Genomic DNA, 23,670 nt, shown 5'->3' on the forward strand with positions numbered 1-23,670 from the left:
AAGCTCACAAACAAGCTGAAAGAGACACTTGTAACTAGGAATATACGCAGTGCATGTATACACACACATTCAGAGAAAAAAATGCAGACATAGTGACAGAGACACGTGTGCCGGTGCAATGCGACACATAAATTGGGGCATGTATTATTAACCGTCTTAGATTTCAGAGCACATGTTGGGACTCTTGTAGCTCAAAACAGAAAGACGGGAGACGAGAGAAGCGCAGGCAAAATCTATGCATGACAACAACTGAGCCATACAGAGCACTGTAAAGACACATGGGATTTTCCCACATTAACTCTATGGGACTTATTTAATAGTTAAAATGGTACCATTTAATTCAGTGAATTAGTCGATGACTCAACACTTAAAGTTATTTTCCTCATGACAAATTGATTCTGTCCTCCATTAAACTGTTCTGGGTGGTTGTGACAATGCTAATCAAGAAAACCAAAAGCAAAATACAGTCTGCCTCAGTCATAACTCAGACTCTACATCCGCCAAAAGTAGTCCACCTATCAACAGAATACTTGTATCACAGGGTCAGTTAACCTGAATCAGAGAAAAAGAAAAAAAAAATCTGAATTACCTCGAGTGATGTTTAGTAGTGCTAGCCGTTTTGTTTCTATTTGCCTGTGTTTGGAGATCCCTGACTCTGAGGTTTCTGCTCCCACCCCTATACAAAGTATCTGAATTTTGTTTGTGGTGGTTTGGATGATCCACAGATGCGACTGTCCCTATGAAAACTGATGATAGCGTGTCCTGTGTTCCATGGATTATCCAGAGTGATAGGGATATTCATTGTATATGGGCTGCAGCAGGTATCTCAGAGGTGGATATCAGCTACACACTGCTACAGGTAAGTGAGAAAATACAGAGCAACCCTTATGTTGGCACCAGATCAGGTCATCACATACAAATATAACCAATCCCATTGGATCTGTGGCGTTCTGTTGGATAAAATGAAGGGTCAATAATGACCATCAGTCCCAGCACTCAGCATTGGCCACCTTTATGTTATAACTAATCATGTAAGATAAGATGTACATTACAAATGACTTACATTTGATTTTGATGTATGACGCAAAAAAAACAAAACATAAAATGACAAGAACAGCTTTAACAAACAAATAACCTGTTAAAAACAACTTGAAAGACATTCATAATGTAGCTCTGAAAATATGCCGTCCATGTCTCTTATTCAAAAATAAATACTTTGAAACAAAAGTTAGAGATGACCTTTAATCAGAGTATTATACAGATCATTACTCCTTTCCACAGAATAAAATAACACAAACTGTGAAGTGAGCACAATTCAATCCATCAAAAGGACAATGGACAACTCTATAGCAGACAATATTTGGAAACCCACATGCTCAGTACCAATAAAAAGCCTAAGAAATCCCTCTGCAACTCAGCAAGTTGCAAAGTAACAGTCTGAGGATGGTCAGACTGTTACTTTGCAACTTTCTGATCATTTGTGATGACTTACTGATGATTTCCAAGAGTATCAACTAGATGAGCTGTCCTTAATTTATCTGTGAAACTGCTTCATTGACCCAGACACATGGTTCAAATCATTTATTTATCAGTCTACGGAGAATGTCAGGCTGCTGTCATCAGTGAACAATAGACACAGTGTACATGAAGCATGTTCCTGAAACAGCCTACACTTTGAAAATGTTCAACTCTCTCAATGAAACATAAATATGTAACAAAATCTGCACTCGAAATAGATTCTAATTAAAATCTAGTATAACTAAGATGTAATTTGTACCGAACAGGTGCATATAAAGTGTTTGCTAAGGTCTGTGAAGACTGCTGACCTGTCATTGCCCATGTGGCTATTCCTTCATCACTGACAAAAGAAGACACTGACATCACTGTATTTGGAGCAAACAGAGTAAAATAACAGTAAAGTGGTAAACTATGCGCTTTAACTAAAAGTAAAACTCTAACTGTACTAAAAACAAGAGACTAAATCTCACAGACCAAATAAAATAATCCTTGACTCTGTAGGTGTCACTGACGTCCGCTGTTTTTCTCTTTGGGTTCTTTTAAACTGAATGAAAGCAGGTTACAGGGGATCTAAGCAGAAAGCAGCTTTGAATCTGTATTCTGCCACTTCAAACACACTGTTCGGGCTCCTCAGATGTCACTGTCCTCTCCCGGGTTCACAATCCTCTTCCAGCCCACAGCTGCTCCATCAGAACAGTTTCTCCACGATAAAGGCCAAGATAGCTGCAGCCAGAGTGAGCCCGATCCCCAGCTTCTTCACTACTTCCCTGTCTAGACCATAAGAGCCGATCGACAAAACGGAAGAAGAGGGCGTAGAAGCAGGACCTTGGATGCCATTTGCAATCTGTTCCTGTGTGGGGAAACATACAGAAATACAACCACTTTAGACTCAGATCAACAGAGGTAGAACTTTTCGATGCATACTTGAGGTATTATCATCCCAACACTATAATAACAATACTTTACTGACTTCTTGGTGGGGGACTTTGTCGATTGCTCTCCTCCACAGAGAAGTAAAGATCCCAGGATGAGCTACAGATACTGAGCTCACAGTAATTCACCCTGCACAGTGGATGTTTACTGAGAGGAGGGTCACAGCCTAGTCTCTCTGCTCATTAGGATACGATGTATGTGTTAGGAAATAGCCTATTAAATGTGTTCCAAATAATGTGCACTTTTAGAGCTCATCATTGTAAATCTTTTAGGGGTTAAAAATCAGGTATTTCAATTAACACAGTACGGATTCTCCTGTCATGTTCACCAGGTGGTGTATGACTACCTACCATAGAAGAACCGGGACTTTGCACTCACCGGTTGAACCCGCAGGTGCGGCTGAACTGAACTGAGCCACCCTGCCAGACCTTCTCCTCACAAGGAGTCAACTGGGGACTAGTTTAAAAATTAGAATTTTTATATCTTTTGTGATATCATGTGAATATTCCTCAGATGCAAATACACAGACACACACACACAAGGGCCCTGTCTTGCTTTCCCCCACACGTTTGTGCGCACCAAAACCATTTCAGCTCATAGCATAAGTCATGTCCATAATTCATAACTCGGGAATCATCTTTAGATAAATCAACTGGCCACAGTCACAAATTAAAGAATGAGACGTGACAGCAGAATGACCAGTGATCCAACAGATCAAATATCTGTAGTCAGAGAGTTCTGTTTTGTCTTAATGTGTTGGACCATTAAAATGCCATTCACTACTTAAAGCATGTGACAGTGAAAGATGGGGAAGAGCAATTCTGAGAACAGTGGAGCAGGAGAAAAAAGATAAACTCAGGAGAGCAGGAAGAGGGTGAACAGATTCTCACCATGTTTTTTAAAGAAACATCTGGAGTTTACTGTGCCACATTGATCAGCCAAATCTTAAATTACTCAGCCCTTGGATCTTTATAAAATAACCATTTTATGTGAGGGGGTATATTACTACACATCATGGATCATTGCTGTTGATCATTATGTACATTTAGAAATACATACATTGATGCCACTTGATATTAGGATCCATAGATTCTTCAGTGGTGAATTTCAAGCCACTATCATTCTCTACACTTTCCTGTCTCTCTCTTGCGCTCATACCTTCTGTTTCTCTCGATCTGCTTCCTCCCTGCAGCTCATTTTCATTTGGAAATTATCAACACAACAATAAACAGAATTTTGAATTCATTGCTTGTTTCAATGTTTTGTGGATGAAAGCATTCATAAAACCAGCCATTTGCTTATGCAAATGCCTGCATTTCAATTATGATGCTATTATATCTTTGTAAAGCAGTTAATGCAGTTTTGCAGTGATCCAATTATTACAGAGAGCTGTCTATTGAATCAAGCTGATGTTGAGAGGGTGCAATGTGATGTAGTCAGGGAAGCTTGGAGAGACATGAGAAAATAAGTTTCCCACAATGTTACCACACCAGAAGCAGCTGTGATGACAGAAACATCAAAAATAATAATTATTGTGGGTGTTGAGTTAATTCATTTGGTAACACTAATTATTGATAACCAGCCCTATTTCCTCCTTGCCTCCAAACTCCCTCATTGATCATCATTCCGTTTGATTACACATTTATTTAGTTTCAGCATAATGTCAGAGCCGAGACCCGAGGTGCGATTTCAAGCAAGGCCAATTGATTGCTAAAGAAATAAATAAACCCACACAAGATCGGGTCCTTTTAATTTTAGCATGAAACAAATTGGATGAGAGAACCAACACTTGTCAACATATCTGGGTGGAGTGGAAAGCAATCTGGATGACCTAATGGTAGTTCCTATACGTCTTCTCCTGCATGACAGCTAAATGCCTTATCACCACGAATGTAGATTATGCAAGATCATATTGAGTGATTGATCAGCGGCTTTCTAGAATAACCTTTAATTAAGTTCACCAGGGATAACTGTAAGAGGTTTGGCTTTGATATTTACCAAAGGCAGCTTGACTTCTCTCTCTACCCTCCCTCATTCTCATACTCTGACTGAAGTATCTCCATTAAGTCTTGTACAACAATCTTCTGTCTCACCTGCCTTTATTCCCTCTCTCTTTTTCCCAGTGAGAGGTCTTTCCACTTTTCTTTCATCCTCCATCTTTTTTTCCAGGTAGGATGCTTAGCCAATTTAAGAATTCTGTTTACCATTACAAATATCTGGCTCTGCACATTCTCTATTACTTTGCTATCCTATACTTTAAAAAAAGAAAAGAAAAAAGTTCCTAAATGAACAGAAGACTCAGTAATCAACTTGAAAAGTTGCTCTTGTGGAGTATTTTTATACACACCTACTGCACTTTTGACTGTGAACCGAGAACAGACTTTGTTGAACGCAAACACCAACTGTATGTACAATATGTATCTGTATGTAACTGAGAGTCGGTGCACACCTACACGTGTTGCATGTACATGGCAGTGTGCATGAGCAGCTGTGTAGCGTATGTCCTCTATCTTCCACATTACTCCCGCTCCCCTGTCCTCTCTGTCGGTTGTGAACAATATCTTGCCACCCACTCTTCTCCTCACCCTTGTCCCTTAATGGTTTCCTCTGTTACCGCACACAATGGAGGATGGATACTGTGACCGACAACGCCTACGTGACACATCTATAAGTCACTTACAGTAACATCAGACAATAGGTGAAGGGGAAAATCAGTAACAGAGGTCTGGCTGACACATATGCTTTTGCCTAATGTTAGAATCATTGGTGGACTACCTAATGGTGAAACTGATACACAGTTTTGTTACTGTTTTGATGCTTGAAAAACAATAAGTGTGCTTTTTGCTAGAGAATATGGTGACAGTCATGTCAAGTCTCAGTCACAGTGCATGTTCTACTTATCAACGAGCCTCTTAACTGTACATGTTTGTATGGGGTTCATATCACTAATCCAAACTCATCAACAATAATATATTTCAAATATTCAGTAAGGTTACACAGTTCACCTTTAAGAAGCTTTTAAATGTTGGCTCTATTCATTAAAGGATGAACTGGCAGTTAGAAAGAAAGAAATGAGAAATGCTACATGTAAACAGGAATAAAAGAAAAAAAAAAAATCACTTAATAGCAATATGAAGGACCAGGATGAATATTTAATGTAAACTGAGACAAAAGGAGAAGCGGACTAGGAGCAAAGGACTAATGAAACAGATAAAAAAGTTGAGCAAGTTGAGTCTACTTATTTGTCTCTCTGTAGGTGTCTATATCAATGGGGTACCTGGACAAAGACTGAATAGCACAATCTAATATCTATTACTAATTGGGAGTATAAGTGAAAATCCAAGTGCCAGTGGGTGTGTGTCAGCACAGTGGGAGAGATGAGAGGAAGGAGCGGAGAGGAGAGAAGTGCAAAACTGAGAAGAGACGAGGAAAGGAAGGAAAGGACGAAAGAAAAAGATGAGAGATGTGGCTTTCAGTGATCACCACCTGTGAGCTGGCATGCTGAGTTCCTGCATATGTCTGTGAGAAAGAGAGTTGATATTTGTGAGTGTGTGTGTGTGTACATGTGTAGGCCTTTGGTGGATAATGTCTTTCTTTCTGCTCAAAGTGGAGTATAGTAGTGGTGAAAAGTAATTCTACTGAAAATCAACTAACACTACACCAGGGATAAAGAGACCTCCTCAATCTCCAAGACTTTCAGTTTTCCGTCTGTCTTAAAAACGTATGCTCCCTTTCCAAACATGCACCTATTTAAAATAAAAACATAAACACAGACACGCACAACACCCCACAAAAGCCAGAAAGCACAATGTACAGTGGTCACATTTCTCACATGATCCTCACCAGCTGTCAGTGTCACTCTAGACACACAGAGATCTCCTTGAAGCGGTGTGTGTGTGTGTGTGTGTGTGTATGTGTGTGTGTGTGCGTGTGTGTGTGTGTGAATACGTACACAGATACTGTGACAGGCTCCTTAGTCACGGGTGATTTGACAAAGCCATATTGACAGTAACAATGAGCTGCAGCTGTATTTATAACTGACAAAAGGATGGGAAATAAATTAAAAGAGTGATAACAGTGATATTTCTGATACAGATACATGTCTTTGTTGGAACTCTATCACTAAATGAGTCCCAGTGTAAATTTTACTTTTTTTTCAGTTTGTTGAAAGAAAGATAGAGGTTATATCTAACAAGAAAAAGACGAAAAGAGCTCGATGAGGAACTTGAGTCCTATTTTCTTTCTGTCTTTCTCTTTTTTATCTGTCATCTGAAATTTCCACCATCACCTAACATGTAAAACCCTCTGTCACAACAATGTATGGGCATACAGGTATACCTGTTGCCACTTTACACACACACAGAGCTACACAGCATCCAAATCCAACATTCTGTCAAGTTACACTTTGACACATCTTGTTTCTTCCACGTGTATGCATGCACGTTGACTGTCTGAACATGTGCAACTTGACTCACACACCCACAACACAAGTTTGAATAAACATATATCTCTAAATATCACAGCAAATAATAGATAAAACAGTTAATCATCATCATTTTACCTTTTATTTTTTATTTTATTCTTTTAAGTAAAAGGATGACCTGATTTTTCAATAACCTGAGGACTAACCAGTAGATTATGTGCCATTTGTGCAGGATTTATTTTATCCCACTATGCATCAGAAAGTGCAAAATTACAGCCAAGTCAACAGAAGAAAGACACACAACAGTGCACCTGCTAGTATGTGCAGGCCATGGGAATGGAATCAATAATCAGCTCTGTCTACCATAGAGCAGTCAGAAAGTGAGAAATAACCTCTGTGGTGAAGGTAACTGCTTGCTCACAGTTCTTTTATGTGGTGCTACTGTGGTATTTCATTGTTTTTTTACTGGTTTTTGATTTCAGCTATTGCTTCCAGTTAGTCAGTAGGGCTGGTGTCCAAGCCAAGCAGACACTAGGAATGTCTGTTTGGCTTGGACACCACTTGATGTTTATTACAGTGTTTACTGTATAGATGCATCAAGTTGTTTCCACAAACGGGTTAACAGTTACGGTAATTAACTACACGTGTGTCAAACACATGACAGGCACTGTTATAGACAGGGAAGACAGCAGACGCTTTCTGACACTGGAAAAAGGTACAGAGATGCTTTGTTGGTGGACAACAAAAAAGGTCAGCGTGATATTGAACAGAGTAGGAATAAAAGCCTACTATCTAGCGCGCGCGTGCGCACGCACGCACGCACACGCACACAAGTCAGACTAGAAGCAAATGTGAGACTGCAGCATTTACTCTTCACATATAGAAGAGCTGTCTCCTCTTACATCCCACTGTATTGTATCTTCGCCTTCTAGCAAAGAATAGAAGAGGCCTGGGGTGGTTGTTGGACAATCATACATACAATACACCATTACATTAAGTAACTCAACGTTTAAAGCACTTTACCAACAATCTATGTCTTGGGACTCATTCCAGGTAATGTGTCTCTGGTGAGAAGGTGGCAAGATACTTTCCTGAGTCTGGGATTAAAAAGAGCAGATTACATTTCTCATGTAGATTCAAGCACTGAAACAAGTTTAAACAGAGCAAAGAAGGCCATCCCGGTATCCTATTTTTGTGGATACCATCAGCAAGATTAAAGACTAGTGAAAAATATGGAAAAAATATGTCAAAGTAAAAGCCTGCATGTTCATGTAGAGGTTATCGGAAGCCAGAATTAATTACTGAACCTTCTTACAGGTGTTGTGGGCCTCATTCAGTGCAGGGAAATAATAATAAGTGACCCTAATGGCCTTTCTGTTGTGACCTAACTCCACATATGTCCATGAAAAGTCTACATGGGTGCTTACCCAGATAGCCTCTGTTAACAAATGTTGTTTTTTAAGTTTTTGGATCAGCTTTTTTTTAAGTCTCTGGATCAAAAACTATTACAATAACAATAATGAATTGCTGAGACATACTTCCCCTAAAATGCAGCTGCAATACTCATGAGACAGCCTGTTAAGCTTAAGAGGATGATTAATTTAAAAATAAAACACAAAACCATGGGTGACTCAACTGCTCAAGAACTCTGCTCAGAGGAGTTTGTTTATAAGGTTTAAACTGGGAAAATACTTTTTCTAAAATAACATGTAAGAAAAAGCCCAAAAACGTGTCCTCAAAAAATATTACTCAATAGTGAAACATGATTTTTCTCTCTGCCTTACAGTTGTTGGCTTAGTGCTTAATTATTTACATCTTTCATCTGTGGTTCAAAAACAAAGCTCAGAGCAAAGGGCATTTAAAACCCTCTGACATTTTAAATAAACAAAACAGAATGAGGCTGTATGATGCCATTTGACATTTTGGGCAAGAATAGCGAAAATAGACGTGACTGATATTTTGATAGTTTAACCCTTTATTCTTTTGTGACTGTGACTTTGGTTCTTCGCGTATACACAAAGCACAGGCCATGTAATACAATTTGACATGCTAAATGAAATGCTTAAAATAGCTATGCCTGCTGTTTAAAGGCAAAACAAATTATTTGCTACTAGAGTAAACAGAATCGTGAAAAGGCCAAGCAAAACCTTTTGACATTTTACATAAAAAGTTTAAAAATAGATTTGAGAGGATTAACTGTATCCCGGCCAGAAAAGACAGCCTAATGTTTGATTTTTTTATCTTTTCCTGACAATACAGATGACAACATATGTGCATAACGCAACATCAAAGCAACAATCCATAATAGTTGCATGTCAACACAGAGCAGTTCAATTGTTTGGTCTGAAATACATACTTCTGTTTGAGCAATATGCCTGTGTGTGTCTATGTTTGTGTTGGGCATGTGTGAGTTTTTTCGATACAATGACTGTGTTTCACATATAGCCTGCGGCTAGTAAGGGTCTGCAGGCACACTGGGGGGGACTGTGCATCGATGTATATGTGTGTATGCAAGGATCAGTGTGTGTTTCTGTGCACGTGTGTATAAGCTTTGTTTTACTACTTAACTTGTAGTGTATATGAATGTGTTTCTACATTTACAGTATGTACTGTAAGCATTATGATCCAAAATACCAGCAATCCCACCCACTCAGCCTGTACTAGAATATATATATAAAGATACAATTATAAACTGACCACATCCATGCAGTGTGTTTTTGTTTTAAAAACATTCACAACAAAAAAGTAAAGTACATACACTGACAAGGAATGGAAAAGCTGATTAAAACGGAACTGGGACAAAGGAGCAAGAGGCAAAAGGAAGAAAGGTAGTGAGAGAAATGATACAAACAGGACACAAATAGAAAGTACCAAAAACACAATGAAAGAAAGAAGAAACAAATAGAAATATACAGTTAAGTACGGAAGTATTTAGACGACGACACAATTTTCATAATTTTGCCTCTGTACACCACCACAATGGATCTGAAACGAGGCCATCAAGATGTGACTGACGTTTAGACTTTCAACTTTAATTCAAAGGGTTCAACAAAAATATCCCATTAACCGTTTAGGAATTACAGCCATTTTTATACATAGCCCCTCATTTTCAGAGGCTCAAAAGTAATTGGACAAACCAACATAATTATAAATATCAGGATTATTTTCAATACATGGATGAGAATCCTTTGCAGTCAATGACTGCCTGAAGTCTGGATCCCATGGACATCACAAAGTGCTGTTTCCTCCCTTGAGATGCTTTGCCAGGCCTTTACTGCAGCCACCTTCAGTTGCTACTTGTTTGTGGGTCTTTCTGTCCTCAGCTTTATCTTCAGTAAGTGAAAAGCAGGCTCAATTGGGTTGAGATCAGGTGACTGACTTGGCCATTGAAGAATATTCCATTTCTTTATATTGAGAAGCTCTTGTGTTGCCTTCACAGTATGTTTTGGGTCATTATCCATCTGTACTGTGAAGCACCATCCTATCAGTTTTGCAGCATTTGGCTGAATCTGAGCAGATAGTTTAGCCCTATACACTTCAGAATTCATCCTGCTACTTCAATCAGCAGTCACATCATCAGTAAACACCAGTCACCCAGTTCCATTGGCAGCCATACAGGCCAATGCCATAATACTGCCTCCAGCATGTGTCTGACAGATGATGTGGTATGCTTTGGATCATGAACCGTTCCTTTCCTTCTACATACTCTTCTCTTCCCAACATTCTGGTACAAGTTAATCTTGGTTTCATCTTTTTCCAAAAAATTTTGTTCCAGGACTGGGCAGGATTTTTTAGATGTTTTCTGAGAAAGTGTAATCTGGCCTTTCTGTTCTTGAATGTTACCAGTGGTTTGCACCTTGTGGTTAAACCTCTTCATTTACATTCCTTTACTAAGGAAAAAATTCTGCGATCACCCACTTTAGTTGTCTTCTGTGGTCTTCCAAACCTTTTGGTGTTACTGAGCTCACCAGTTCATTCTTTCTTTTTAAGAATGTACTAAATTGTTGATTTGGCCACTCCTAAAGTTTCTGCCATCTGTCTGATAGATTTGTTTTGTTTTTTCAGCCTAATGATGGCCTCCTTCATTTGCATCTACAGCGCTTTGAACCACATATTGAGAGTTCCCATGAACAGTTACCAAAGCAAATTCAACATTTAGCAGGCCATAACTGGCCATGAAACTGATCAACTGTCCAATTACTTTTGAGTCTCTGAAAATGGGGTACTATGCATAAAAAATTGCTGTAATTCTTAAACATTTAATGCAACATTTTTGTTAAAATCTTTGAATTAAAGCTGAAAGTCTACACTTCGATCACATCTTGATGGCTTCGTTTCAAACCCGTTGCGGTGGTGTACAGAGGCATAATTATGAAAAATGTGTCACTTTCCAAATACTTGCGTACATAACAATAAAGAAAAAGAAAAAAAGACACAAGTAAGGCTGGGAAAACCAAGAATTATCAGACTCAGAGAAAAGGAAAAAGAAAGGCCAGTAAATTTAATACTCCAGCAGAAACTTATCCATTCACCTCCATTTTTTTGTTATTCTGTCAATTTGTGTTCATGGAGCGACATTGTTCACTACCTGTATTCCTGCATCTTTCTCTCTCTTTTGCTCCCAGCTCTCTATTCTGTCTTTCATATGAACTGTCAATTTGCTGTCTTGTGGAAGGAGCAGAGCCGTTTTCTTTTCCCTCTCCTATTCTCTAGGTCTCCTTGAGAAAGTATGCTGTGACAGGAGCTGATTATTGGATGGCACTCAAGCTTCTTTCCTGTCTCCTAATCTCTCCGTCTACCTTGCTCTCTCTCTCTTTCATTATTGCTTCATTTTTAGGGCTCTCTCTCACACATACCTCTCCTCTTCTATCATTTAATTTCATCTGAGCATGAGGAGTGGTGAAGATACTTTCTCCTTTTCTTTCCTTCACCATGCTGTTGAGTGCTTTCTCTGCTATTGTGTCCCACTAAAAGACTCATTACTCTCCTTCCTCTTCTGCAGAAAGTGCAGTTTCTGTGAATGATGGGCTGACGGACAGAGAGACACTGTTTTTTTTTTTTTTTTTGGGGGGGGTTGTACCATTTTCTTCTTCTTCTTATCTATTTATTTTATTTTACTTAATGAATTGTATTTTTTTGTCATTACTGAATTGTATTATCCTTGATGCTTTGGCAATAATGTTCACCTTACATTACTGCCAATAAAGCACACTGAATTGAATTGAAAATTGAATTGAGAGAGAGCCAGAGAGAGAAAACATAGGAAGAGATGACATCCATGTCAGTAAAAGCAAAATTCCCTCTAAAACCTTGGTTTTCTTTCATGAAATGAAATGACAAAAACAAAAAATGTCACACTCTACAAAGCAATAAGGAAGAAGTAAATAAAGAAGGGACAGGGAAAGTCAGGCTACACAGAGAGGGAAAGAGATAAAATAGGAGATAGAACGGAGATAAAATGAGAAAGAAAAGAGAAAAAAAACAAAAACACACAAACAATCCGCTACTGCTGGTAAGGATGTATCTTCTACACCGCCTAATTCCTATTCTGAGCAAAAGGGAAGTGGCAGGGATCATCATGTATCAGAAAGGCAGAGAAACACCATAGACAGATTGCCAGTTCATTATAGGGTGACCAAAGAAACAAGTGAAGATCCACAGAAAAGATGCTCTAACTAATAAGCCACTTACAAATGCGGACACTTTAAGGAAAGCTGCGGCACTCAGTACAACAGTCTTGGGCTGCATACGGACAAACAGCAGTGTGCTATTAGATCATTATGAGTGTATCCTTGTTACTCATCCATCCAACCATAATTCATACACCTCTCTCTATATTATATATATATTCACACATCCATGCATCTATTCATCTGCTCATCCATCAGTTGTGCGCATCTAAGCCATCATGTTTCACAGCCATGCATCCATATCTATCTGTCCACTTTCAGGTACATCCATTCACAGCCATTCACACAAGCTTTCACATGCCACTCTTCTGTAAATCCATCCATTTATCCATCCGGGCATATTGCTTCATTCCCACACACATCAGTATGGATGCTGGCTGGTGTGCAATCATCTCTCTCTCTCCATCTCTGAAATAATAGATCTCTCAGTCTGTCCCTCTTTCAACAAATGGACATTACAGACCTTGCCTATCCAATCACTCACTTATCTACCAATCTTTTATTTTTCTCACTTTCTCTTACAGTGCTTCTCTGCGTCTTAGATGAAACAACAAAACTCAGACCCTTTCCTCCTCTCCATGTCCTTTATTCTTCTGTTTTCCTCTGGCTCTCTACCAAAAGCCTGTAATTATAGACCTTGCTGCAACACATTGGGGGTGAGTGTCTATCTGCCCTTCCCTAATCACTAATTCATCTCACACACACACATTCAGCTCAGTATGTGGTAGACTCACGCGGAGACTCATAGAAAATAGATGGTCTTCAAATATGTATAGGCCAGCCACCACTGTGTGTGTGTGGGCTTGTTGGCTTCACATTTTACTGAGTGCATGTGTGCGCATGTGTATGATCAATCAGACCCGTTCACTTATACTAATAATACTGAATACAGATACTGGACAGACGGCTATCAAGTACATCATATATACCTGAGGGCTGTACTGTAATTGTGTCTGTGTGTGTAGCTTGCAGATACTGCCGTGTTTCCAAGCCATTAGGTTACTTATCAATTAGCACTGTGCTTCAGTGCCACTCTGCTATCATTAAGAGCTGACAATGCAGGCCATAAAGACTATGGATTGCGTATCACCAGCAGCATCATTGGAGATCACTTAATATAACAATATGTTAATTTACCAATATGCTGTGGACAGCAGAGATGAGCATTAATGAATTTCTGCAAATCCAGATACACCGCTGTAGTACAACATACACTGATCTGCCAGTCAATCTATTAGTCTGTCTCTCTATCTATCTTTTGGCTTAAATCATTCAGTCATTCTGCCTCCACTCATTTACCACTTCCTCGAATGCTGTCATATTTTAAACCATACCTTAGAAAGTGTTCATTTATTTTCATTATCCTTTATTACCCTTTCAACTTTGGTTGCTATTGTAAAGACTTCCCTTTACTGTGGCTGCCAATCCTTTTGTAGTCTCAGCCCAGCTCATCACTGATTTTACCAGTATACACATATAGCCAGAGTAAATTTTTTACTTCCCCAAAAACCTCACAGCACCAGGTGTGTACGCACAAGGTGTAAAACAGAAACAAGCTGATAATGTGTTCTATTCAGCTATTACTATTTCAGTTAGGTGCTTAATGCAAAAACCGAAAACAGTGCGCACACTGGAAGACAAAGACTCTTCTTGCACTCTGTCAACCTCTAGCTCTCTACATAAACTTTCTTCTAGAGCAAGTAAAGGGTGGAAATGACGACTTTACGTCAATTTTGAGACACATTTAGATCTTAGGACTGTTAAGAACTGATATTACCAGATATACTGAGGAAATATATGGACAAAGGTGTTTACAGTATTAGGACCAGACAAATTGCACGTCAGTGTGTGAAAAACAAAGTGTGTGTAAGAGTGTGATGTGTATGTATGAATCTATGTGCAAGAAAGTGCATGTGTTGTTACATCAATCCAAGAAAAATTAAGGCCTCAATGTGTTGTGTAAGAATGTCTGTCGAAAGAGTGTGAGTGTTGGGGACATTAAGTGGGGGAAAACTAATGCAAGCTTGTGTGTTGGATGGGCTGCAGACTTTGTGAGGCAACTAGTTTGACAAGGTCTAGCCCCCACTGCTGAACTTTTCATTGCTGAGTGACATGTTGCTTGGCTTGCTGTGAAACATTTCGCTTTCTTTCTTTTTATCTCGTTCTCTGCCAGACATTACTGTCTCTCTACATGCCTTCCTCTTCACAGTGCCCCTCTTTCTCTCATGTCTCTGTCTGTTCCTTGGTTCCCTTCCCTCTCTGTCCTCTCTGGCAGTAAAGGCTGATGGAGTGTGAAATTAGAAAGTGTATCATATTCTGCTCTGTGGCTCCATGTCCTGAGCTATAAGCTACAGCTAGTCAGAGTGAAAAATAACATGCAGTGAAACAGTTACATTAACATGGTGTTTGTGTGTGCAAGTGTGTGTGTGTGTGTGTGTGTGTGTGTGTGTGTGTGTGTGTGTGTGTGTGTGTGTGCGTGCGTGTGTTTCTCTGCGTATATCTGTGTGGGGTGGGAGGGGGATGGGGGTGAGGCAGAGTACAGTTTAGCCAGCCACAGCTTATCTTAAATTACTTATCTCACGCCTGATACACTGGTGCTTTTTCACAAACTGCAGAAGCAAGCATGGATTAAAAATGGCGACACAAACACACACACACACATACACACACGCACGCTCACGCACGCACACGCACTTATTTATTTGCTGACCGAACAAAATTTGAGTAGCCTGTTATACACAAAAATGTTATAGTTTTGATAGGGAAAGAACACACAGTGAGAGCCTGCCAGATGTCGGGTGGGTTCTCACGTTACCTGAAGAAGATGAGAGTATGCATTCGCGAATACATGCATGTCTGAATACATGCTGCGCACAACATAGGCAACTGATTTGAAGTTAAATAGAGTCTGCACTGAAAAGGAAAAAATGACTTGATATTATGTGTGTAACAATTAACCAGTATATATTGGAACATTGATAGAAGAGTCAGATATACGGCTACGATGCACAATCAAAGATGCAAACAAAATTCTGTGTGAAATTTGAGCAAAATTGAAGTGACTAGTACTAGTTTTTCCAAGCAGCTGTTTCTCTCTTTGACTCTGTGCTTCAAATTGATTATGCTAATGCTAATCGATTATTATGATTATCTTATTTCCCACAACATGTGCTCATATGGCATTGTTGAAAATATTAAAATTAGAAGGATGACACTGACTGGGGAACCACGGTAAACAGTTATCAGTTCACATCATCTCAGTGAAAAATTCATCCTCCTTGGGAACTGACCACAAAATGTAGTGTGTGTATCATGGCTCATGTTAACTCTTGTTGGCGTGACAGTATGTTCCAGGGCATGTCTGAGTCAATATTTCAATACATTTCAAGCAAATATTATATTTATTTTTTAGTTACTCATAACTAATACACTTTTATTCATGTAAAAAATAAATAAATTAAGCTGAGGTTAATGAATATTAATTTGCAGCTGAATCAAATTGTACTGAATTGACTTCATACTGACATATATTGACACAGTGTATCATATCAGTGCAAGATTATCTAACATCTTTTTATTAGATTATTAGATCATGGACCTTGTATCCAGATACATATTGGATTGTCTGAGAGGGATGTATACTCTTCTCTACTGAATAAATGTGTGGTATAGTGTAAAAAATGCTCTCAGTGCTGTATATTTGAAAAATGTTTTAAGCTGTGTACCTGCATTCCTCAGGATCCCTTTCCTTTCTACTTCCATTCCATTTACTTACTGATTTACCTGTATTTTAATTTATTCCTGACATCTAGTAAACTCTACTGTGAGGTGTATGCTACAAAAAAAACCTTTTAATATAATTAATATTAAATATTGGGTTCTGTTGTGCTGTATACTTTTGCAGTACAGCCATGAAGTGATGACTGTCTTACATACATGCATCTGTTTGACCCAATGAATTGGGAAAAAATGTGAATATAAGTGTGCATTTAAATAGAGTGTATCTGTACGCAGGTGTGCATGAGTGTGTGCGTTTTTACCTGCATCAGGCCAGACACCTCTCCTTTCTGAAGTGGTTGAGCAATGGAGGGAGTGAACGGCTCACTGTCTTCTACTGGCCGGCCTCTTAGGAAGTGTTTTCCTGCCTCGTAGATGTCCACCTCAATCATCTTCCCTTTGAACTCTGCCCTCTTAGGTACCAGCACCTACAAACCAGGAACAGCTCATCATACCTGACTTCACTGCAAAAAAAAAAAAAAAACTGTACCTGGAAAAACCCCACAATGAAGCTAAAATGAATAATTATTTAACATCTGGGATTTCATTCACTGTAACAGTGATTCTGGGAATAGATCTGCGATGAAAAAATACAAAATAAATCACATCATATTGACAAAACTTCAAAGTAGAGAACAACGGATATTATTAACACCACTGAATGAAAGTTGTGAGATTTATGAGGTACAGGGCAAGAGTAACGTGTCATTTAGTGACTGCACTTTAGTAACCACAGGTGAGATAAATCCAGCGACTTATTGTCAGTCGCCTATAAAGGCACACCTTTACATTCAAACAAATAACCAACCATCTGCATGTTTCTTCACATCTGTCAATTATGAACATTAGCCTCTGTTCAGAACTGTTTTCCCCAATGCCCCCCCTCATTGTTTTTCAACACATCTCTGTATGCTTACAAAAAAACACAGGGCTGAGTGTTTTCAGTTCCATTTATGGAAGCCCTCAAGGTCAAAAACTACGACAACAACTGTGGGATAAACCAGTGGGATTTGCTGGTTTGTCTTCTTGTTTCACCATGGCAACTACAATTCTTGGCTGATCACAGCAGGAGGGAAGAGAAAACAAAGAGTTATAATTATGGCTCAGTGTGAAATGGAATTTGTTCTTAAGGACTTACTCCTGTAAATAAAGATCATATGCAAATGCCTTTTCCTTTCAAAAGTTATTTTCAAACCAACAACAACTGAAAGATGGACAGCGATGTACGCTGTATGGTCAGAGTACTGATTTACTCCTTTGCTTCAGCTCTTGCTTTAGATTCTATCTCTCTGGTAAACATTAATAGAATGATTGGGGATTATTGGTCGGATTTAAAACTGCAGTCCTAAGAGCTTGTGCAAATTATAATCACAAATAAAATGTGGGTTTTCTTAGTAACCATGCCATAATTTATTCTATTCCCCAAGTGAAAGAAAAAGGTGCCCTGTATTAGTAGGCACCTTAGGATTTGAAAAGTGATGTTATCCTTTCTGTAAAAACAGGCATGAACGTGGCTGAGCCTTTATGGCAAACTCTCTGACACTGCGTTGACCATTTCCTTTTGAATTAATAAATTAGATTATTATACAAGTTTAAGACAATGAGTAATAACTTAATAATAAGGATAGCAATGTGACAATTTATTGTTGGTCCCTGTTGGTAAATTCCATTTTTGCTTGCCTCTTTCCACAGGCAAATCAAAGACTAGGATCAGCAGCAGACCAGGAACCTTGGACAAGCTGGGGTTTCAGTATCTTGCCCAAGTACAATAAAGCGGGCTGCGTGCTGACTCAGATCATCTGGTGGTCTGTCTAACTGTTACAAGTCTCTGCAGGGCTAAGCTACTGACTCAGCAGAGGATAACATGTGAACTGGTGGAGGGAGTATTACTGCTGTGATGGCAGGACTACACCTGGTTAAGTGTTAATCTGTCAGTCTTTATCCAGCTGGTAGAATATGATAGGAGATGGCAAACAGGCCAGACACACACACAGCCAGTGCAACACCTGCCTAATCAACACACCTGCTGCTCAACACTCCGACCACTGTGAGGCTGTGCGTGTGCGTGTGTATGTGCCAGCAACCAGGCTTGGAGCGGAGAGGTAAAACAGCAGGGCTGTGAGGGAGTTAGGTGAGTGTGTGTGTGGGTCAGGGTCATTCTAGGCCCATTACAGGGTGATTAAATGATGAAAGAGCCTGTCCGATTTCATTGGAACCCCGCCCTTTCCTATATTCCTCACTCAGCGACTAACAGACACACACACTCACACAAACACACACACAACCCAGGTGGTTGGGTGCCTATTATACCCGTCAAGATAGATATCCGTCTGATGGTGTAAAGTGAAACTAGGCCATTTGTTCACACTCACACCTCTCTACCCTATTCCCCACTTCCCTCCACCCACCTAAGCCTTCTCTGTCCTTTTCTTTGCTCCCACTACTCTTTTCAATTCTTTCCTGACCCTCGACTTTCCCATTTTTTTCTCCTTCAACTCAACTCCCCAAAACTCCCCTAAACCACCCACTCCTCCCAACTGAACAGCTCTACAATTTGCTTTTCTCTCTCTCTTTCTCCTTTCTTCATTCTTTTTTCCATCCAACACTCTTAATAAAAAATGTTGTATGTACAATGTTGTATTGATGCTTTTAACGTGAGTTATGTACAATGTGGTTTAAGCTTTACATTTGACATGTAATTACATTTTTGCACCAAAAGTAAATATTGGGTTCTTAGAGATATCATATATCTTGGGAGGTAGAGATAAAAGCTAGGAAGAATGAGAGGAGGTTCTCAAAATACAACTTAAACTGTGAGTCAGGCTTCTGTAACGTAATGTGTATACAACCTCAGGTGTATGTTCTGTGTGTGCCTGCAAATACACAAATGTAGATATACAGTACGTATGATATGATATAGGAATATATCCCTTGGGGGGAAACACTCAGAAAGATATTTGTACATAGTGTTTTCATGTTCTTTCTTCAAGTCAAGAGTGTGATTTAGGAGTATATGCCAAATATACTTAATGTCCAAAACAAATGGGGAAGGGAAAACTTCAAACAAGTCAACATGCTACCCTCTTGAGTACAGTCAACTGACACACATGACATACATGCCTGCATATGAAGGAGTGCGCACTCCTACAACACACATGAACTGAGTGACACTTGTAACTTAAGTTTATAGCCTGCAGAAGGAGGTGCAAAGGAGGAGGAGAGGAGGGGAGGAGAGGAAAGTGGAAGGGAGGAAAAATTATTACCATCCGCTGCTCTCCCCGCTAATAAAAAGCATAACTTCAAACATGTTTCTGATGATGGTTAAAGCAGGAGGAAATTGATTTATTTGAAGATGTTTTAAAGTGAATTTTTCACAGGTTGAGAGAGGGTCTTTGAAGCCATGCAGGAGTGTGTGTGTGTGTGTGTGTGTGTGTGTGTAGGATGGAATGTTCATGTCTTTAGGGCTGACCTTAATGTTAGTACGGTAAAAAAAGCAAAACGAACTGCCGCTATCAGCCGCCAAATGCTCTCATGACCACCGCAGGGTGTGTGTGTGTGTGTGTGTGCGTGTGTGTGTGTGTTTGTGTGTGTGTATTTGTGAGTACGTGTGATATTACTGCTAACCTACTTCAGTCAATACCAGCTTAAGCTTCTGACACCTGCTGTGAGTACTCCTGTGACATGCAAAGCAAAGCTTCTGATCTGATTTACTAAGTGTGAAAATGAGGAAGAGTTGGATTAGCCACACATACGAAAAAATATTCATCAAATGCAGATTAATTTACATCTTTTTTACTGTATGTTTTCGATGGTGGATAAAGTGTGTAGGACAACTAAACTATTTTTGGATTCATCTAATGCATGTGTGTCAACAAACATTCCTGATGCCCATACCAGCCAATGCAACTTTAGTGAAACATCAGCAAAAACATGATCACCAACTGAAGGATAATAAATGATAGAAATAGTGAACAAATAGTAAGAAAAAAGTTAAGTGAAATATAATGTCACTTTCAGGTGTCAGCTTTAAATGGGTGCATGGTACCAGTGTACTGTTAGTTAAGTAAAATTTAAGATTGTTTAAATATATAGAAAACACTTTCAGTGTATTTTTTAATCCCTGTGTCATAAATTGTGGTTGTTTTAAATGAGCCGGGGCAAAATGACGCTTGTTCCAACATGTTCAATGGAGTAGGTGCAAAGGGGTCATACTTTCAACGATCCTGACAAACGTCTTACCTGTTCGTAGAACTTGTTGTGAGCCACGTAGTACTGGGCATCAAATGACTCCTCTGTCACCAACACATGTTGCCTCTCCCCTACCTATACAGAGAGTGGGAGATATAGAGAAAAATAAATTAAAACTGAATTTGCTCATACAACAAATTTCACATATGCAAGCATTGGATATGGGTTTACCACTTTTCTTATACAAGCCATGATAAGGGCTGTGCATCTTGTTCGGTTTTAATTCAACACAGGCAAGCTTCCTTGGTGAGACAGTACAATTCTATTCATCAAGATCCCAATTCAATCAAGGTTTTGCTATTTCATGTTTTTTTCATGTTTTCTGTTGGTCCAGGTCACCATTTAATTGCAATCTCAAGGTTCCCGAGCCACTTCAGCTTTAGCACTTTGGCTGAGAGGATAGTAAGCACTATTCAACTAAGTTCCTTCCAAAAAAAAAAAAAAAATGGAACCTGAATAAGAAAAAGAAAAAAATACAAGGCTATACAGGATACAATTCAAATGCTTACAGAAAACAGTCTATTCAGGGCATCAGAAAATACTACAACAAGGCCTCCCAATCAAGAGATTTAGCACGGAACATAATAACAGAGAGTACATTTTTTGTTCAAGAATGTTGTTGACTTAAAGAAGGAGAAAGAGGAGAAGAGGAGAACTTTGTTGAAAGTACTGCAAGCATGAATAAAACCACCTCAGGACTGACTTGGCTGGGAAGGGAGACATCTTTTCTTACTTGTTCATCAGTCTGGACAATTCAGTTTGGACAAATATTTGACTGTGCTTGACGGTTGGATCCTCACTCATTTCATTTTATGTTTTTGTGAGTGCCCTAGATGAGACACTTTACATTTATTTTGCCATGAAAAAACATGCAAATGTTCTTCTAATGTAAGAAACCACCATAGCGCTGCAGTGCATAAACCACCTGGGTTTTAAATAACAGCCACATACAGTTGAAATGTTGGGAACAGAGTGTCCTTTAGGCTCAATGAGCAGTATTTGCATTTAAACTCTGTCAGTGATGAGCCCTGTAATGTAAAACTGTGCTGACTGATCATTTCCTTAGTAATATGTCAGAGCCTTAGAAGTCATGACTCTGACATATTGCTCAGGGTGTTTCCATTTTTGCACTCAGCCATCTTCTGCTCTCTTTTCTTCCCTCCTTCCTGTCCTTATCCTTTTGCTTCCATCCCTTTCTCCTGTCTTTGGGCTCTTTGGTGTTCATACCTCTCTTCCTTCCACTATAATTCCCTCTCATCCTTCTCTCTTTTCCTTTTTACTGATTTTACTGTGCATATGTGTTCCAACACCTGCACAGGCATGCTGACAGACTTAAAAAGAGACCAAATAAATCACTGCTTCCTGCAAACAGAGCAATTTTCAGAAAAAGAGGCTGGAAAAAATATCCTTTGAACATTATTACTGGATGGTGAACATTTGATTTGGCCCTTTTGTTTGCTCTTTTGGATTCAAGACAGATGTCTCTGCTGTGAACCTAAAATCTTGAGCACATGAAAATATAGACTATTTTCACACCGTTGTACATATATTTAAGGAAAAAAGGGATGCCGTTTGTATTTTTAAAAAAATTAAAATACAGAGAACGTGTCTGTTAACATTTTATAATTCTGTAAAACATCAACTACTAACTAATGACCATAATTTGTCTTGCCATATGACCATAATTTTTTTAAGTTGTGTCATTTGTTTCAGACAGATGTATCACTTTGGAGAAAGAAAAAAACAAAACAAAAAGCTTTCCTATACTTAAATCCAGTCCTATAGCAAAGACGCAAAGTGCTGCCCCTTTAAAAATTTGGGCAAAAGGTGGCTACCCTGAGTCATTCAGCTAATTGTCAAACAACAGTCCACCTCACCATAGCTTCTTGAAGTTTTCATTTAGTTTTCAGTCTTGCACTGTGTTCCACAGGAGAGCTGCAGTGGAAGAACTGAAAGCTAGATCTGCCAGCCTTAATAATACCTAATCCACACCTAAACAACCAGCGGGGAGCAATGATCTGGGATTAAGGTATATCCTAATACGTTGATTGAACTGTGAATAAGAGGATGATCATGCATGAACACACCCTGGCATAGACAATGACACATATGAAGAATGTAGTGAATTCAGTAAATGAAAAGTTGATGCGCTACACACACCTCTGTGCACGACACCATGAAGTCTGTGTGTGTATGTGCATGTGTGTGTGTGTGTGTGGCGTCGGGGTGTGTAATTCTAACATATGTGTGTTGGTCTTTGCTTGTGTGGCTGCTTGTCTTTCCTGGAAGAGGCTGCATTTAGATTTGATTTAGATTTGTATTTACTCCATCTGTTGAAAAACCTCACAGAATACCAAATAACGGGAATGTGCGTGCGTGTGTGTCTTTGCACAGTGAGACAGGTATTTACGTCACCATCCAGAGAATAACATCCCATGATACACAGGAGATCCACTACAGATCTGTGGGATCATGAGTTTAATTGATAATTAATCCACATCATAACAAGGATAATGAGAGAACTGTGGCTTTGAATTGTAATCAAAAATTTTATCTGCGTCACAAATAAAGGAGCAGTTCACCCAAGCATCATCCAATATCTTGCTCCATCTGTGGCTTTTTTACCATGCAACTGGATTATATTCCAAACCAGACTGAAAAGAAGCCAGATTGTTGCATGGGATTAGTCATAAAAAGACAACAGTCAAAGGAAACAAAGCACGAATAAATACAAAAAAAAGGCTGGTTGAACGTTTTAGAACACCCCCATTTTTCCAGTTTTTATTTAAATTTAAGCAGCTCACGTCCAGAGAATAACCTGAAAGGTGCTACGTGTAAATTTTTGCTATTGCCAGAAAGCCAACATTAGCATTAAAAGCTGTCACATTACCAGTCTAGAAGAAAGGTTGTGAGTTCAGCATCAAACTTCATTCTTTTACTCTCCAAGAGCAGTCTCCAGCAGCGGAATCAATGCCAATGTTAAATCTTGTTTTGCCTCTATTTCTATCACTTCTTTTCTTCTACTGAAGTTAGCATGCAAACCAGCTAGACATGGCCCATCATGTATCGTAATACCACTTT

General features: G+C 39.1%; 1 protein-coding gene across 1 annotated transcript in view; it reads right to left on the reverse strand.

Moving 5' to 3' along the window:
* Positions 1–1,566: 1,566 nt before the first annotated feature.
* The window catches only part of cdkal1 (CDK5 regulatory subunit associated protein 1-like 1), a 238,596-nt gene continuing 216,492 nt past the window's right edge, over positions 1,567–23,670 (reverse strand). Inside the window, exons 13-15 of the mRNA XM_040118310.1 lie at positions 20,581–20,664; positions 16,605–16,769; positions 1,567–2,368 (exon numbers count right to left, since the gene is read on the reverse strand). Coding sequence (XP_039974244.1) covers positions 2,207–2,368; positions 16,605–16,769; positions 20,581–20,664 — 411 coding nt within the window. The 3' untranslated portion in view covers positions 1,567–2,206. The remainder of the gene's footprint in view (positions 2,369–16,604; positions 16,770–20,580; positions 20,665–23,670) is intronic.

The sequence above is a fragment of the Xiphias gladius genome, chromosome 22, assembly GCF_016859285.1.
Source record: "Xiphias gladius isolate SHS-SW01 ecotype Sanya breed wild chromosome 22, ASM1685928v1, whole genome shotgun sequence".
In the NCBI taxonomy this organism is placed as follows: Eukaryota; Metazoa; Chordata; class Actinopteri; order Istiophoriformes; family Xiphiidae; genus Xiphias; species Xiphias gladius.